The sequence below is a fragment of the Lagopus muta genome, chromosome Z (assembly GCF_023343835.1).
Source record: "Lagopus muta isolate bLagMut1 chromosome Z, bLagMut1 primary, whole genome shotgun sequence".
In the NCBI taxonomy this organism is placed as follows: domain Eukaryota; kingdom Metazoa; phylum Chordata; class Aves; order Galliformes; family Phasianidae; genus Lagopus; species Lagopus muta.
The window spans coordinates 28,020,141-28,037,756 of record NC_064472.1 but is presented as its reverse complement, the minus strand read 5'-3'; the positions used below and the strand labels follow the sequence as shown (position 1 = coordinate 28,037,756).

The 17,616-nt window shown below is 40.8% G+C and overlaps 1 protein-coding gene across 3 annotated transcripts in view; it reads right to left on the bottom strand.

The window, feature by feature from the left end:
- Positions 1–9,428: 9,428 nt before the first annotated feature.
- Positions 9,429–17,616, bottom strand: part of RCL1 (RNA terminal phosphate cyclase like 1) — a 34,973-nt gene continuing 26,785 nt past the window's right edge. The window contains exons 9-10 of one of the 3 annotated variants that reach the window (XR_007373924.1): positions 13,513–13,773; positions 9,429–12,676 (exon numbers count right to left, since the gene is read on the bottom strand). Coding sequence is in view for 1 of the 3 variants with exons in the window: in XM_048931402.1 (XP_048787359.1) it covers positions 13,623–13,773 (151 nt within the window). In the remaining 2 variants the exon portion in view is untranslated. Of the gene's footprint in view, positions 13,774–17,616 lie in introns of all 3 variants that reach the window. The other 2 variants (XR_007373925.1, XM_048931402.1) reach the window with 2 other exon arrangements.

The window sequence follows — 17,616 nt, the reverse complement described above, 5'->3', positions numbered from 1 at the left end:
ATGTGCGGGATGTGCAGTGGCAATAAATCATGGATTAAAAGAAGGTGACATAGGGCTGTTTCCAAATTGCTGACCGTGCCCTGATGGTATATACACAGATGAAACAAATGTAGTGCAGAACATTTTCACGTGTTTCTTTAAAATTGAATTATTTTGCTATTGTTGTTTTTACATAGCTTCTGTCAGGTTTCATGCAAATAGACCACATAATTTTTTAATTCATCTTTAATGAAGCTGATTGCTTGTTGTGAAAAGCGATGTCCACACCATGGACAGCATCTCTGTGTCTTTATTAATGGTCCCAGCCCACTGAATCCTGGCAGCCGTGTGGCTCTGCAAAGGTTGGTCTGCTCTGAATTCAAGTAAAAGCATTTCATGCCAAATCAGCTGAGTCACAGTTTGGCAATAGCTTGGGGACTCTTTTTAAGAGACTCCTATATCCATTATAGGATAAAACATTGCAAGCTGCCAAGAGTTGTGTGGATGTAAAAAGGAGGCAGGCAGGCAGTGGCAAGCAATCGTGCTATCTATAGAACTTTCTGAAATTGAATTTTGAAATAGAGTTCACTGATAGGAAGTGGCTTGTTATGAAAAGCATTGAAAGGTACTACAAATATTGTCACCGTGATACTCAGAATTTTGCTTAGTGCCAGGGAGAACAGATAACATATGCAGCACCATACAGTGAGAAAACGCGTCAGTGGGAAAAGTCTGAGGTTCCTCAACAAAATCTGTGCACAGACAAAATAAAATTAAATTATTAAAACTACAGTCTGAGTTGAAGGAGAAGACACAGACAGTACAAACACCAGCTTACAGTGTTCTCAGTGGATCTGCAGTTAAAACTCCTGGTGACTGCGACACAGATTCTTCTCTAGCCCATCACAGTAGGTCTCCATTGAGTTGTACAGACTCACTTTACTTCCTAATCAAGTTCAGCTTGTGTAGAGTTAACTTTTGTTTTGTTTTGTTTTCCCAATACTATCCTACCTTTTTACTGTGATATCCTCTGTATTTAACTAGTGCTTAGCACAATGAGATGTGATTTTATTTGTGTTTTGGTTATAGAAATAGGATGTACTTATAACAGTGAAGAACTAAAGTTGTGCCTTTTGGGGTCTACTTACAACCAGGAAAAAAATTAATACTAATAGAATTTCTCACTTAAAAATTTCTTGGAAGAAACAGTGGCTACTAATTTGCAAACCTCCTGTAATATAACTGTGGTGAACCAGGTTTGGAGGTTTGGGGATTTTTTTTCTTTTTTAATATATCCAAGCAGAATTACCTTAAATGTTTTTATACTGTTCAAACATGGAAAACAGCCCACTTTCCTTTTAAAAACTACATTTACTTCTTTCAAACAGGGCCATGAAGATGGTGAAGGGCCTGGAGCATCTCTCCTGTGAGGAAAGGCTGAGTGAACTGGGTCTGTTCAGCCTTGAGAAAAGGAGACTGAGAGGGGACCTGATCCAGGTCTATAAATATCTGAGGTGTGGGGGGCAGAATGGCGAGGCCGGACTCTTTTCAGTGGTGAGTGGAGACAGGACAAGGGGAAACGGACACAAGCTGCAGCATAGGAAGTTCTGCACAAACATGCGCAAGAACTTCTTTACAGTGAGGTGACGGAGCACTGGAACAGGCTGCCCAGGGAGGTGGTGGAGTCTCCTTCTCTGGAGATGTTCAAGACCTGCCTGGATGCCGACCTGTGTGACCTGCTGTAGGGAACCTGCTTTGGCAGGGGGTTGGACTCGATGATCTCTGGAGGTCCCTTCCAACCCCTACAATTCTGTGATTCTGTGATTCTGTGATTAAGTACATATATTCTCATCCTGCACAGTGCTCAGGAGTGCATAATGACTCAAGTGGACTTGGATCAGTTTGTGGAAAATAAATCTGTTATTTGAAATAGATACTTTCACATATGTACATGTTTTAGATATTTTTCATGTTTCAAGATACCTAATGGCAATTAAGTGGGAACTTCTCAACTATTCTGGAAATTAAGGCTTCTAGAACTTAAATGTTTACTAACTCATTAGATCTGGTTTTAAAATTCAACAAACTGAATCTATAATAAGATTCTTTTGCTTTGCATTATTACTGAATGTTAAGCTTCCTGGACTTTCTTGGCAGCACTTACCTGTGAAAGTCAGGAAACTCCAAAAGCTTCTGTTTATATAACTTCATTTCAGCCAAACAGTAATTTCTCATCCTGTTTTTATTATTATTTAATCTGTTTCTGTAATTTAATCTGTTTTCACCAGTGTGACAGGATGTGAATATCATACATCTAGAAATTAAAGGGATAAAAGGCAATCAGATGAACTGGTGATAGTGAGGATAACTAAATTCTCCCACTGTTTACTATTGAAGTTGTGGAATTTTCTCTTAGGAGAGATCAAACTATTATTTTTTATTCCTGTTTTTTGTTTTGTTTTGTTTTGCTTTTTGTTTTTTTGGTTTCTTTTTGTTTTTAAGTTCTGTGTATAAGATACAATAACTAGGCTGCCTCAGTGCCATATGAAAGTTTAAGTCATAAAACTGTATCAGGTTCATCTTGTACTTTTTCCTAACTGCCTACGGTTTCCATATCAACCACCAGATACCTTGAAAATCAAGAACCTTTAACATAAGCACAATTATATGGACAACAACCATTCATGAACTATTTCTAAATTTCTTTAAATTGCTTGCAGCAAGTTCAAGGTAAAACATGTAATTTGATTTCAGATAATTGATTTTTCTACTTGATGCTCCCATCTTAGCATTAGCAGAGCAAAACTACCCAATTTCACTTTTCTTTGTTCTCAGTATTACATCTTGTTGCAAGTACAAGGCAATAGCAAGTTGGGTTCACTGTCCTGGAAAAAACAAACAAACAAACAAACAAACAAAAACAACAAACAACAATGCACATAATTTAATTTAAATTCAGAAATTTATTTCAGCTTGAAATAAAGTGCTGATTTTTCACAAGTGCTGAGTAAGAATCGCTCACTCTTTATGAGATGCTTTGCTTTATCAATATTTCTGAAAAATTAGATCAGTGTGGAGGGTGTCTAAAAATCAGGGTTGGTATCAAATGCACATACTGTGACAAACTGCAACATCAAAACATTTTAGAGTAAAAATAAATTACACAAAAATTAAACATCTTTAACATAGGTGTTTTCCTTTTGAATTTTTTGGCCAGTTTCATTTAAGGCAGGCAGAAGAACAGGTGTTAAATTTCCACAAGTTCTGTGGTATATTATGTTCTCACCCACTCACTGGACACCATCAGGCAATAAAGAATGGCACAGAGGGAAGGTAATAAGGAGAAAGTCAGACGTTGTAAAAATCCTAGCTTATGTGAGCTTCTGTTACATTTCAGAGACATAACCCACTGTATCTACCTTGGTTTTAATGTCTATGGAAGTGCCTGTGACATCTAAATGGAGCAGGTAGGATGCTGGCAGTCAGTGAGGGGGCTTCTAATCTTTGAAAGGAGTTGATGCTCCAACACTCTTTACCACTGTGGGTCTGGGTGTTGTGTTCTCTGGATTCAGAAAGGTGCACAGCCAGTGACCTGGGCAAGCCAGTTTAAAGGAGAAAGGTCTGCTCCCCTACTCACCGCTGGAACAGACTTGTAGGATCACAGAACTGTTTGAGTTGGAAGAGGCTTTTGAAGGTCATCTAGTCTAACTCTCCTGCAATTAACTACATCTACAGCTAAATGAGGTTGCCCAGAGCCCCATCCAGCCTGACCTTGAACGTCTCCAAGGGCAGAGCGTGTACCACCTCTTAGGGCAACTCATTCCAGTCCCTTGCTATTCTTTTCCTGATATCCAGTCTATATCTCCCTTCTTTTAGTTTGAAGCAGTTTCCCTTTGTCCTATCACACAGAACCTGCTAAAGATTCTGTTGTCTTCTTTCTTATTGCCCCCTTTAAGTAATGGAAGGCTGCTAGCAGGTCTTCCCAGAGCCTTTTCTTCTCCGGGCTGAATAGCCCCAGCTCTCTCAGCCTCGCCTCCTGAAGGAGTTACTCCATCTCTTGTATCATTTTTATGGCCCTCCTCTGGACACGCTCCAACAGGTCTATGTCTCTCCTGTCCTGAGGACTCCACATACAGATGCAGTTCTCCAGGTGAGGCATCACTAGCACAGAGTAGTGGGGCAGGATCCCACTACTGACCTGCTGGCCATGCTTCCTTTGATGCAGCCTGGGATATTGTGGGCTTTCTGGGATGGGAGAGCACTCTGCTAGTTCATGTCCAGCTTGCCCTGCTTTAACTAATCAACTGTGGCATAAGGCTCTGCATACTTTTAATTATTAACTTTCCTTGCTTTTCTGGAGTTATTTTGGTACAAACAACAGCAAACTCTGTCCCTCTTCTTTTCCTTCTGCTTTAGACTTGATCTCCAGCCAACTGGCTGCTGTTTTATTTATTTATTTTTGTTTGTAATTAAAGTTACAAATCAGCATTCATTAGTTTTCGTTTCTCATTTCCAAAGAATGGCACCCAGCTGCTATTGCACTGAAAAGCACTGGTTCCTCATTCTACCTTTTGTAGTATAATAGAAATGAGGCACATGTGCAAGCTCTCAGGAAGGGCACTTCTGGATCCAGAAATTGCTTCTACAAATTCCATTTCTTGGAGGATGGAGGATTTTTGAATGAGCAGTTCTGACAAGTATTCCATTGCATGAGACATGCACACAAAGCATAGGATTTTGCCTAGAGGCAGGGGCACTTCCCCCTGGGTGCTGGGCTTTCCGATGTGTCATCGGAGGAAATCTCATTACAGACTTTAAACAGAGACTACTTTTACATCATCTGATAGTGACAGGACAAGGGGAAATTATTTTAAACTCAAAGAGGTGAGATTTAGTTCAGCTGTTAGGAGGATATTCTTTACTCAGAGGGCAATGAAGCACTGGCACAGGCTGCCCAGAGAAGCTGTGGATAATGCCCCATCCCTGGAGGTGTTCAAGGCCAGGCTGAATGGGGCCCAGGGCAAACTGATCTAGTGGGTGGGAGTCCTGCCCATGGCAATATTTAGGGACTGAGTGAACTTCAATGTCCCTTCCTACCCAAGCCATTCCATTATTCTGTGATTATGAGGGATTATCAAATATCTGCTGAGGTAGCTGCATATGAGATATAGAAGCAGAGGCAGCACTCAGCTCTACTTGATCATTACAGGCAGCATTTCCCAAATACATAATTTCCACAGTGGAGCTTGTGTGAAGGACCAAACCAATTTCATGTGTTCTCCTAATTGCTTGGAAGAACAGAAGTAATCCTTGTCCACAGAAATTAAGGAAAGCTGCTTTTGCTGTGTGTTGAATGCCATATGCAGTGTGGAGCAGCATTGGGCCAGGTGCTCCCTGGACCAGATTAGCCACAGAAACGTGTTGGGGCACCTTCCTTCGCAGGGCAGGAGCTGGGACACACAATGTCCCCCAGGGGAGAGCTGCCTCCTCTGAACTGATTTCTGCTGTCCTGCATCCCCTGCTACTGCATAACCGAGTCGGACGGTAATGGAAAGCCCAGCAATATGGTTGGAGGCATTTTTGATAAGTAGAAAGAATATGCCATTACAATTGTGAAAACGTGAGTCAGTTTGTGTAGAAAAGATGATGCAGACGGTAACAGATATTCTATGGGCCTATCATTTACTTAATGATAGAGGAAGCAAGCTGAAAAGATTGCCAGGAAGGCTGCTTTTACTTGGAAACGTGATTTTTCTTCTTCCCCTCAAAAGTGAAACTAACATATTATTCACTCTCACAGCTTGCTGAGCTCAATATTTGGCAGAACACACTAGTAGAAGTGGGTTGTCCTGAGGAGGGTGGTTGAGACATGACTACTGAAATCCTTACCATCAGCATTTCTTGGTTTATGATGAACAAGTGCTGTGAAAATATTCTACCAAATGCTGCAAATTATTTTTAATCCCTACAAAATGTTGCAGCAATATTCCAAAGTAGTTTTAATTATTTTAAATATAAGCAGATAACTGGAAGCAGCAGCACACTTATGTTCTTTTATTTCATTGTGTGTTTTGCATCTTTGTGACTTTTTTTCCTTTTTTTTCCTTTTTTTTTTTTTTTTTTAAAATTCTTCCTAATTCATATTCCTGCCCTGCTTCCTTTCAAAAGTAAAGAGCTGAAAAGTTATGTTGGTCCCCAGAATTCCTACTCATAAGCCAATATTTCTTCTCTATAGGAAATAGTGTTTCAAATAGCAGTGCTATGTACCTTAATGAAGACATAGTGTTAATGAGAGAAAACCCCACAACACTGCTAAGGAAACACAGCCCTAGGTATGCTTTCTTCACAGTGGGTCCCAAAAGAACTGAGTCTTTCCTCTCAGTAAGCTAAGTAAGTGAGCTAGATTTCAAGATTATCTCTTGTGCAACCTGTAGCTTCTGGACTTACTACGCCCAGTGTCAGTTTAGTAGTGTGATGTGCCACTGCTTTTAAAGGAGACTACACATCTCAGTGATAGCCTGAAAGAAATTTTTGATTTTTGCTAATTGGTAGTTTGCTTTTTTGTTCCACTTTAAATCTCAGGAGATTCATCTACGACTCACTTTTCCTCGTTTTTTTCTGATAAGGTTTTCTGATACCCAACCAGAAATATTTTAACTTTGAGGCCATTCATGGAGTGGGAACATAAGGGATCCAAGCATTCTCTAGCATCATAAGAACTGACCAAATGAAATAAGTACTTATTTTTAAACAGTAAGCAATTAAATGCTAGAACAAAATTATAAAAGCTGTGTAATGGAAATGCCTTGTCTCAGTTTTTCTGCTTAAGACTGGAGATCCTTCTGCACCTTATAATTTCTTTTGAAAGAGGAAGAACATACTAACATACAGGAGAGCCAGACTCTGTAATTAACAATGCATTCTTTGTTCTAAACTCTCTTTACTTCAAGATGACAAGCTTGCAAGGAGATTTCTGAGATGGAAGAGATGAGGAGAACCCTTTGTTTCCACATCAGATACGTTTAACCATACACAACTCAATGCATCTAGTAGCTTTTCCATTTTATAAACCCTGAATTAAAGTCTCTGCAGTGAAGCAGATCAGTGAACAGCATTTTTAGAATTTAACTGCTGGACAAAAGAGGGGTATACCAGCTGGCTGAGTGGCCAGTGAGACACCCTGCAGAGACATCCATGGAAGTGCCAAGAGAAGGAGGTCTATCCAGCAACTCAAAACCCCACAATGGCATTGTGGAGGCTGTTTTTCCAGCTTGTGTGATGGAGAAACAGCCATGGAGGTAAAAGAAGCAGGAAGAACAGTCTAATAGAGAAAGATAGCAGATAGTACGTAGGATGTACCATGGAGGAAATCCTTCTCAAGTAAAAGCAGCAGGGTTTAGTCTAAAAAAGAATCTAATATGGACAAAGATACACAAAGAAATCCTATGAATAAACCAAATCAAACCAACCAACCAAGAAAGAAGCAAGACCAAAGCAGTGTAAGAGCAGAAATAAGCCAGGGAGATTTAGGTTTGTAGAGACACAATCTGTTTGTATTGGTCATAAAGTGAAGAAAATATTGCACAGACTGAGAATCGGTAGATCTCAGGATTTTCTAGTTCAGCTCCCTGTGGAATGCAAGCCACTTCATTTTCATCTACATCAGACACAAAAGCATTTCTCCAAAATGCAGACTTTGAAACAGAAGGATAAATCTATAAAGCCAGGAATTTCATTACATGAAGATCAGCAATAGACCTATTTATGTCTATATACCAAATGCCCCAGGGAAACAACTGAAATAGTTCATTAATTAAAAATATTGTTCTTGCCTGGGGAAGACATAAGTTGGAGGAAAAACTAAGGATTTTACTGACGAGAGAATAGATGTGAAAACAAAAGTTTCAGTCAAATTCTTTCGTAGCAGATCTCTGAAAGTTGTGTCATTGGAGAAAATGCCATTGCCTAAACACAGTAAAATTCTACACAGTAAAATTCACTCAGGTGTTTCTGAACGGATAGCTCAACTCTTTTTGCTTAAACCTATGGGTCTGGAGAGATAGAAAAAGCAGTTAATAGGATTCTCTAGTTCCTTTAGCTGCTTGTTACATCTTTTCATGAACACCTCTTACCTCTAAATTTCAAGTCTTAAAGCCATCTACTTGTGATGTTTTTTTATATCTACAAGCCAAAATAGACTTCTTGTTTAAACTCAGAGCCAAGTTACAGAGAAGATAATTCTACAGGACATTGAAGATCAGTTAAAGAAGAGCTTTCTCTTCTCAGGCATGGTCAACACGGATTCATCAAAGAAAAGTCCTGCTTTGTAATTTCATCTCCTTTTATGAAAAGGTCACCCAATAAGTGGATAAAGGGAAAGCAGTGGATGTAATTGGATTTTAGTAAGGCTTTTGATGTCATCTCTCACAATATAACTCTAGACAGATTGTTATACTACGAGATGAACAAGTTCATGCTGTGGTGGATGACGAAGTGGCTGAACGGTACTGTGTATCAGATGAATCAGGGTCAGACACAGGCATTGACTGTGAGTTGAGTGGCTGGAGCAGGAAGATCACCAAGAAGGGACGTGTGTCTTGAGGCTGCTGATGACACTGGGTTCAGCATAAGCCAGCAGTGCAAAATTACATTTGGGGATGCATTAAACACAGTGTAGCCAGATGGTGAGAAGTAATTCTCCCATATTTAGCACTGCTTTAACCTCACCTCAAACGTTGCGTGCACTTCTGGGGTCCAAAACATAAAAATGATATTAAGATACCTGAAAGCATCTTAAGATGGGGGGCAACACAGTAACAGGGCAGGAAGGTACGCTCTGGCGCTCTGGGCTGAGGGCACTTGCACTGCCCAGCCTGGAGAACGAGAGGTACCTCAGTGCTCCCTGCAGCTCCATGAAGGAGGTGCCAGCTCTGCTTCTGGGAACCAAAGGCAGAACAGGAATGGCACAGAGCTGCCTGGGGAAGGTCATTAGGGGAAATTTCTTATGTGAGGGTAGTCAAACACTGGAGCAGCCTTCCTATGCCTGTCAGGGCTCAAAAGTCTTGATGATCTTTGCATTTCCCTTCCAGTGGAACTATTCTGAATTATATATATTAAAAAAAAAAAAAAAAAAAACCAAAAAAAAACTTTATTCTTCATTTTTACTTTGAAACTGAAAATCAAGAAGAAAAACTATTGAGGCAGCTGCCAGTCTTCGTGTGAAAAGGTCAGGCCCAGATGTTGTAGCTTTAGACTGTCACTCTCCTGTTGAGTAAAAAGTTGCTAAGAAACTGTGATCTGTAGGCTGGTCTTCATAGATGTTCTATGTACCATGAAAAAATCCAGATCCTTTTAAATCAGATTTTCCTTACTTTGAATCTGTACATTGTTAGAACTAGAACAAGATCTTGGTACTGTTTCTCGGGAAAATTTGCTATTGACATCAAGGATTAAGAAAAAGTATTTTTATTAACAACATGACAAGCATATTTCCAAACAAACAAATTACGTATTCTAGGCTCTCTTACTGAGTTCTGATTTATCAGAGATGTTTACTCAGAAAGTACATCACATACACAATGTAAGTTACAAAAAACAAGGTGAAAAGAGTGGATAAGATACATGCATTGTGAATTATGACATAGATTTTTACATCTGATGCTCCAGAACATTTCATAGCAGAAACCTTTTCCCTCAGATACACTCTGAATCTGTAGAGGCATTTCTAAATACAAACACATATGCAAACATTTAAGGAAACCCTATGAAATCAGGCATTTTCTGAGTGCTGAAACACAAAACAAGCTTTAAGATTTTTTTCTAATCTCTTTTCTACTTAAACTTTGGTAACATAAAAAATAAATAAATCAATATTTTGCATATTTTGACATAGACCCAACTTGCAGATATTCCATAGCAGACAGGAAAAATAGGTCAGGGTACTCATTTTGGTGAATATATATAGTAATTTCAGGAGAAAGATTACCACTCATACTTACATCTACTGCTACAGATATACTACCAATCATTCTAACAAACCTGTCTTACTGTAATGTCGTAAGTTATCAACTGCAATTACTGCTTGGGCATTGTGATGCTCTAACAGAGTGCATGACTTTACTTCATCACAATTCTGTACAATGATGTCACAGCAAAATCCAACACACACACTATTCCTTGCAGGACTGTCTTTTTTCCTTTCCATCTTTCAGGTTTACTAGGACCTAAACAGTAACTATAGAAGATGTCCCTTCCCCTTCCCATTCCCCTTTCCCTCCCCCTTACCCTCCTCCTTGCCCTTCCCTTCCCTCCTTTTCTTTTTTGTTTATGGTTGCTTTGACACAGTAGCAGTCTTATTCTGTATTCCCTGGTTTCCAGACTAAGCAGAAATGATAGAATCATAGGGGTTGGGAGGGACCTCTGGAGATCACTGAGTGCAACTCTCCTGCTAAAACACTGTTCCCTACAGTAGGTTGCACAGGAAAGCTTCCAGGAGTGTCTTATGTATCTCCAGAGGGGACTCCACAGATTCTTTGGACAGCTTGTTCCAGTGCTATGTTGCCCTTCACAGTAAGTCTTCCATCCTCTTCTGCAGGCTGAACAGTCCTGAGTCTCTCAGTTCCAGGCTCCAACTCATCTTTGTAACCCTCTCCTGAACTCTCTCTAGAAATTCCCTACTGGACATAGTATTCCAGATGACACACCAGGACAGAGAATAAAAAGGGGAGGATCACCTCCCTTGACCTGCTGATCATACACTTCTTAATGCACACAAATGCATTATCAGACATGCAAAATGAATGTGTGGAGATGGTCATACAATATCAAAGACAGAGCAAGAAGATTACATGTAAAATTATGCCTTCTGAAGGTTGGTACTTTTCCTTATTGCCTTTTTCCCTCCTGCTGCTGCCTCAAGGGCATGACAGAAAAACTGGGAAGTGAACGTCAAAGCTTGCAAACAGCAGAAATACGTCTCAGTGGCTTGAAACAAAATCCATTAGACTCTTAATATCACCTGTGAGGTAAGGGAAGAAGAAAGAGAGTATCTGTGCTCTAGCAGTAACATAATCACAGTTTTGAAAATATTACCCAGGATAGTCATGTACCTACTGTTTTGGCCTTGCAACTCACTGTGTGCTTTCCCAGACATTTACTGCACTGGCTTCCAGCCACACACCTTCAAAAGTGCACTGGCTGGGACTGAAGCAATTTCACCTTCAGCATAATCTCTGCCACTCCAGAATCTGTTCTACAGCAACTTACCATGAATTTTCTCATATAAACACAGAAGATACAGAAAAGTTACCATCCACCTCAGAAACCGAACAGCATTTAACAATACATATCACAAAAATGGAATTGGATACCACGTAAAAATCACATTTTTCAAATAGTTTTTGCATCAGACAGCAGTAGCCTTTCCTGTTAGACAAGTTGAAAGAAAAAGATTCTCCACATAATGACTTGCTCTAATACTTTTCTGTCAAAACATTTCTCTGAGCTTCTTCACCTTGTCCTGTGCAGTTAAAATGCATGTTACAAAATACTTCTATTAACTAGTTCCTTCCCACAGCTATATTCCCTATGGTCCATCCTTATGGTATTCTGCAAGCAGAAAATTTTCCAATCACAGCTGAAGAAGTATCATCAGAATAGTTTATCTAAAAGCACAAACTGGATTGACAAATAGCTCAAGGACTACAAAACTGTTCTGATACAGATGATCAAGTTCAAGTCCTAAGGTTTTTAAACCTACCACAATGGACTGAGATTAAAAATGTATCTCCTCGTAATATCCTTTCCACAAAGTCTGTGTTGATAAAGAACATGAATGGTCTCTTTGTTAGAAATCAATTTTCTGTAAAATTGACCTGTCCCATTGTCCCGTTGCATATGGGATCAGTCCAAAACAGATGGGAATAGTCAAAACAGGTGTTAATCACCATTCTGCCTGTAAACAAACAGATCTTATCTATAGCATACTTATATCGTAAGTATTTTTCACACAACTTAAAGATCAAATAATTTTTAAGGAAGCTCTTAGCTAAACTTCTTTTGGAATTGTTCCTGTTTCTCCAGAGACTGGCTGTTCTGGAAGACCTCTTCCTGTTATACACGTGTTTTTCTGTGTAAAGCAACCAGCAATTCTGAGTCATAGCTAGCAGTCTGTTATGAAGCTATGCAATCTAGTTGTTTTCTCTCAGCAGGGCTGAGGTTTAGCAGCCTAACTTCAACACTGAGGTTTAGTTAAGCATGGGTAATTTTATGACATAACTACTTTACTGGTAAGGGTACCTGGGCTCTTAGCAGTACTGCTACCTGGGTAACACATCGCCCTTTCTATGCTTGGTACAATGAACATTTGGAAATGCTGTCACAATTTCAAAAGCTAAGAGCTTTCAAAGTTTAATTGGAATACAGCTTTTTGCTTTTGAAGCTGTGACAGTACTTCCTAATGTATATTTAGATTTATTTCAGAAATCTGAGCTGTGCTGTAAAATTTTACCTCTAATTAACATAGGCTTTAAACATTCATTCCGGTAACTACTCATCTCACCTTTGTACATTTCATTTTTTGGATCAGTGGGTCCCCATATTTAGCATAACTTTTATCTGGAGAGTTTCCAGCTTTCTATTGTGCAGGTAACAATGGGAAGCAAGGCAAGAAATTATTCTTTGCCCAGAGACTTTTTTTCTGCAATAATTTGAAAAATAAAAAATAGTTGAAGAACATTAATTAGCTTTTTCCTGAATTACTTGGGATTTGCTGCAAAAAAAATTTTGGAAGGTACTAAGTGGTAAAAATGGCCTGACCTCCAACACTTCCCTAAACTGTTCTTTCCACGTAACACTTCAAAATAGCCACTTATCATTTGAAGTGCCATCTTACAGGTCTGAGAAAAACTTCATTGGTTTCTGAAGAGGAAGAAAACCTTGTTTAGGACAAAATATTTTCAAAATATGCTTAGATAGGTTGTAAAAAAAGAAAGGCATACAGTACAAAAATGATGTATGGCCTCCAGTAGTTCATAAAGCACTGCTCAAATATATTATAATTAAAAAAAAAAAATATCAAAGTTCTTGTTCAGCTCAATGAAAACTTTTCATATTATAGAGGTCATAGTCACTTCAGCGGCACTGGATAGAATTTTTAAGATCATTGTAGCACAGTCACTGGTACTTGCTCTATAAGAATATCACCTTCTAACACAGTTTTGTTTTATTCCACACTGAGTATAATATGAAATCAAGCATAAACCTCATTCCTTCTGTAAAGAGCTCAGTATTAACTTCATCAGGTTTGCACTGAATCTATCAAAAACTTTCTATTGGGTAAGAATTTACATTCTGAAAGGAACTTCCAGCACCTGTCAATCCAAAAAGTGGTCATCCACTATAATCCCTCTTTTAAAATGATGCTGGTGCACAAAATGTGTCATTTCATGCACAGCAGTAATGCATCTTCAAAAAGAACACAGGTCTAAACAGCCTGAAATAATTTCATTGTTTACATGAAGTAAGATTGAGTACCTCTGCACTGGTTTTCCTGGTGCCAGAATAAGTACAGGGGAAGACACTTTTTATCAAATTTTTGCAATGTTTTCTGATATCTCATTTTGGAAAGTTTGCAGATAAGTTTCTTATCTTATGGCTTTACTAAGGTTGGAAAATCCAGTGCCAACACATGTCATTAAGACTTTCTCCCCGCCCTTGCATTCTTCTTCAGGGGACTTCATTTCAATTTTAAACATGATCTGGAAGAAGCTTCTCAGGTGTCGCAGAAACTCAATTCTGAGGAAGAGAAAACAACAGAATTTAAGAAACAAAACAAAAAGCACAACAGCAGTAACTACTAATGTCAATTCCAATGAGCACAATAAGCATAAGAATATTGCTCTGTACAGAGAAACAAGCCCACAGGCTCCAAAATTTTTTCTCACTTGCACTGCTGCTAGTGACCCCTACTGAAAACACCATGTACTCTGTATAGGAGAGTATAGTAATCTGTATAGTAATCTGCAGAGAGGGACAGAATGCCTGGTAACAGCAAGACAAAATGCCTGGTAACAGCAAGACAAAAAAGACAAAATAAGGAAAGAAAACGAGGAGAGAAAGAACAGGCGTACACAGGCAAGGTCACTTAGTCACAACACTGACTGTACATTAGGGTCCTAAGAACACCGTACCGACCTGCAGTAAAATATCTCTCCCAAAGTTTAAAGCAGAAACAAAAAATTAAATAGAGATAGCTAAGAGTTTGGCCTTGGGGACATACTTTTAGGCTTCATAGTGAGGTGACTGATGCTCTGTGCCTGTTGATGTTCAAGAGGCGTTTGGATAATGCCCTTTCACTTTTGGTTTGCCCTGAAGTGATCAGGCAGTTGGACTGACAATCTCTGTGAGTCCCTTCCAACTGAACTAATCTATCCTATTTTCTCCTGATTTTCAAGAGCAGGAAGCAATTTCCTGTAATTTCAGAATGAGAGGCACGAAGAGACTAAGTAGGTACAGTTCAGATTTTTTTCTGTCAGAGAAGAGTCTGACAGAAAAAAAATAGCAACACTCCTAAGAAAAAAAAATACAACAAAACAAAACCTAACTGAACCAAACAAAATAAAAATCCAAGAAAACACTCCGACTTTAGACTAAGATTAGCCTTTGAAGAAAAAGAATGTGCACATCCAGTCCACACATCTATATAGTTGGCAAACTGCAAAAAGCTTCTGCTTTGCATGCTAACAGCATAATCACAAGCTGATCACTTACATCATGACATCAAATCAAGAAAAAGTACCCACAAAATGGGAAGCAGGAGACCAAGGGCAGAGGAGAGTCCCCAGAGCAACATCACACAGCTCCTGGCACCTTCTATACATAGAAATCCAGGAGCCTCTAAACACAGAGCACAGTAGGTGCTGCAGAATCAGGAACTGTGTTATACCCACTTGAGTTCTACTCTTGCACGTAGATGTATGTGTGGGAGAAGAGAGAAACAGCAGGAGCCAGGCAAACAGAGGCTAGTGTCACTGACGCTGGTCTCTGCTTGGTGATTTCCTGCTGAAGCAATCAGCTGAATACCTCTGTAGGGTGCATGTGGGCAGGTGTATCCCCCTGCTATGTACAACTTCTCACTCCATCCTGCTGGGCTAGTGACCAGCCTTCACATAAGCACTAGCTCTCACATCTCCTGAATGTGTTAACAGTTTTAAGGAATAAATGAAAACTGCCTTTTCTTCCATGCCTCCTCAACTCCAAAGGGAGGCTGTAAGTAGGCAAATGGGCATACACTGGCAAAAATGCGTCAGCAAAGCTGACAGGCAACAAGCTCTGTATCAGCCTCCTCGCTAGCTGGGCCCATTCCCAGAGCTCTGGCAGTGTGACAAGCAAACAGACAAGCCCAAAACAGCAGGAACACAGAATTGAACAGCAAGGATACAGAATAAACTGCATAAGTGCCAAGGGCAGCACAGAAGCCGAGGACCTCTCTTCCTACGTTTGTAGACTATTGTTGCTCTGCCTCTACTTCTGGATAGTGAAAAAGCAAAAGCCCCCGGGTAAATAAAATAGGCTTAAAGGAATGGGAGAGGGGGAGGCTGCATGGAGATCAGACAGGAGAATTTGTAAGCAGTGGGAAACATGAGGAAAAACAGGAGAAAAAGAGGGGGAAGAAACAGATGACAAAATGAAGCAGAAAGTAGGCTGCTATTAGCTTGAGGCTGATAAAGGTGTGGGCAGGTCTACATCCTGAATAATAGGCAGCTGCATCAAACACACATGAGCCAAATGGAGGAGTGACAGAGGGAGTGAGCAGTATAGCAGTTTTATCTTGTTGGAGTCTTTATTCTGTTAAGCTGAAGGACAGTTAACAGAACCATACCGGAGATCTTCCTCAGCGCCAGACTCCTTGGAATTAACAACCACTGTACTACAATTACATATATATAGAAAAGTAAGCTTGCAGAAGTGCTCTCTTATCCCAGAAGCCTACTGAGCAGCATAATCACTTCATGTGTTCTAGCTTGCTGTCAGGGCACAGCGACCAGCTCGTTAATCACCACTTGAGAAGACCTGGCTGCCAACAAGGCCTGCTTTGTTCCTTTACCCCAAACACATAGCAGCGCACGTGGGAGCTCACACATGGCACACATCAGTGACACGAGAGTGCCAGAGCAGACCCTGCAGGGCCTGGCCTGAGGCCTCTGCTCCCTTGGAGCGTCTGGTCCCAGCCAATGGAGAGGGAGGGGGCGGGAGGGGAGTAGAGGAGACCCCAGCCCGCCCCGAGGAGGGCGACAAAAAAGTGAAATAGCACGGGTTGCAGCCGCCCCTTCCCCTCTGGCTGACGCTTGCAGATCGCTGTGCAGGCAGCTCTGGGTCAGCTCAACGCGGCGGTGGGCAGCGCTCGCGAGCAGACCTAGCCCAGCCGAGGGGCCACAGCGGGAGGTGGCTGTCACCTGTTTGCTGCCAGGTGAGCCCTCCCTTGGGCCGCGGCTGCTTTTCTTCCTCCCTGTCTCACTGCCTGTGCCCAGCTCTGTCTGGTTTTTCCCCACTAGTTTGGTGCCCTGCACATCACAGCTTGCGAGCAGTTCTCAGATGCAGTTTGTGGGGACTTTCATGCTGAAGCACATGTGCCTTTTTCCTCCCTGAGGCTTTACAAGCTGGCAGCAGTGCTTTCCCATTGCTGTCCTCTGTGTGCACCCTGGTCCACACACATTCATCTGCATGCAGACCAGACGAAACTGCAAAGCCCTCATTTCATGCCAGATTTAAGATTTGTTACCATGCACCCTTGGTGAGATAGCAACACCATGAGCACTCAGAATTATGAGCAGCTCAACAGACAAGCACTGTGAAATCTGCAATATAACGCAAGAGGCTGGTGATCCTCCTCTGGGCAGCCCTGTTCCTAGCATAGCTTCCACATTAGCAATGGCTCTGAGGGAAATACACAAACGTGGAAGATATCTCCTTGTTCTGGTGGATGTATTCCAGAGCGTCATATCCCCCTAACAGAGTTTTAATTCACCAGCTGAACTGTCACATTTAGGCTACATTGTGCTAGACAGGGAACTCAACTATATATGTCTTATAAATAGCTTTGGAACCTGCAAGGTTTAAGTGTTAAATGCCGAGACGTCATAGCTCTGACAAAGGGAAGAAGGGATTAGGACGACAGCAGCATAATTCAATTCAAAAACTTCTGCATTTGATGAGCTGCTTGAGGGCCAGGTTTCCCAACCCTTTACCAGCTGCCTTAGTGAGGGCATGAGGGTGCTCCAGAGTTGCGTGATTTCTTGTGGCACATGATGCTCCAGAATGTCTGCTGCTGACCTTCATCTCTGCCATGCACTCCTAGCCTGGTGGAAGTGACAATCCACCCATCTGAAATCAGTCTGCTTACAAAATAAAGTGGTGTGCTCACACAACTTGTATCAAGTAGAAAAAAAAAAGGCTGAATGATGCAAGTCATCACTCTGTTTCACATGCTTAATTATGTACTTCTTTGATGCCTTTCACTTGGATACTTACTTCACACAGGATTACTTCACTCTTGTGCAAAAGGAGGCTTACCTGCTCCCTCGCCCCCTCCCCAAAAAAATCTGATGAATGTTGTTACCCAGGTCTAAGAGACTGGGT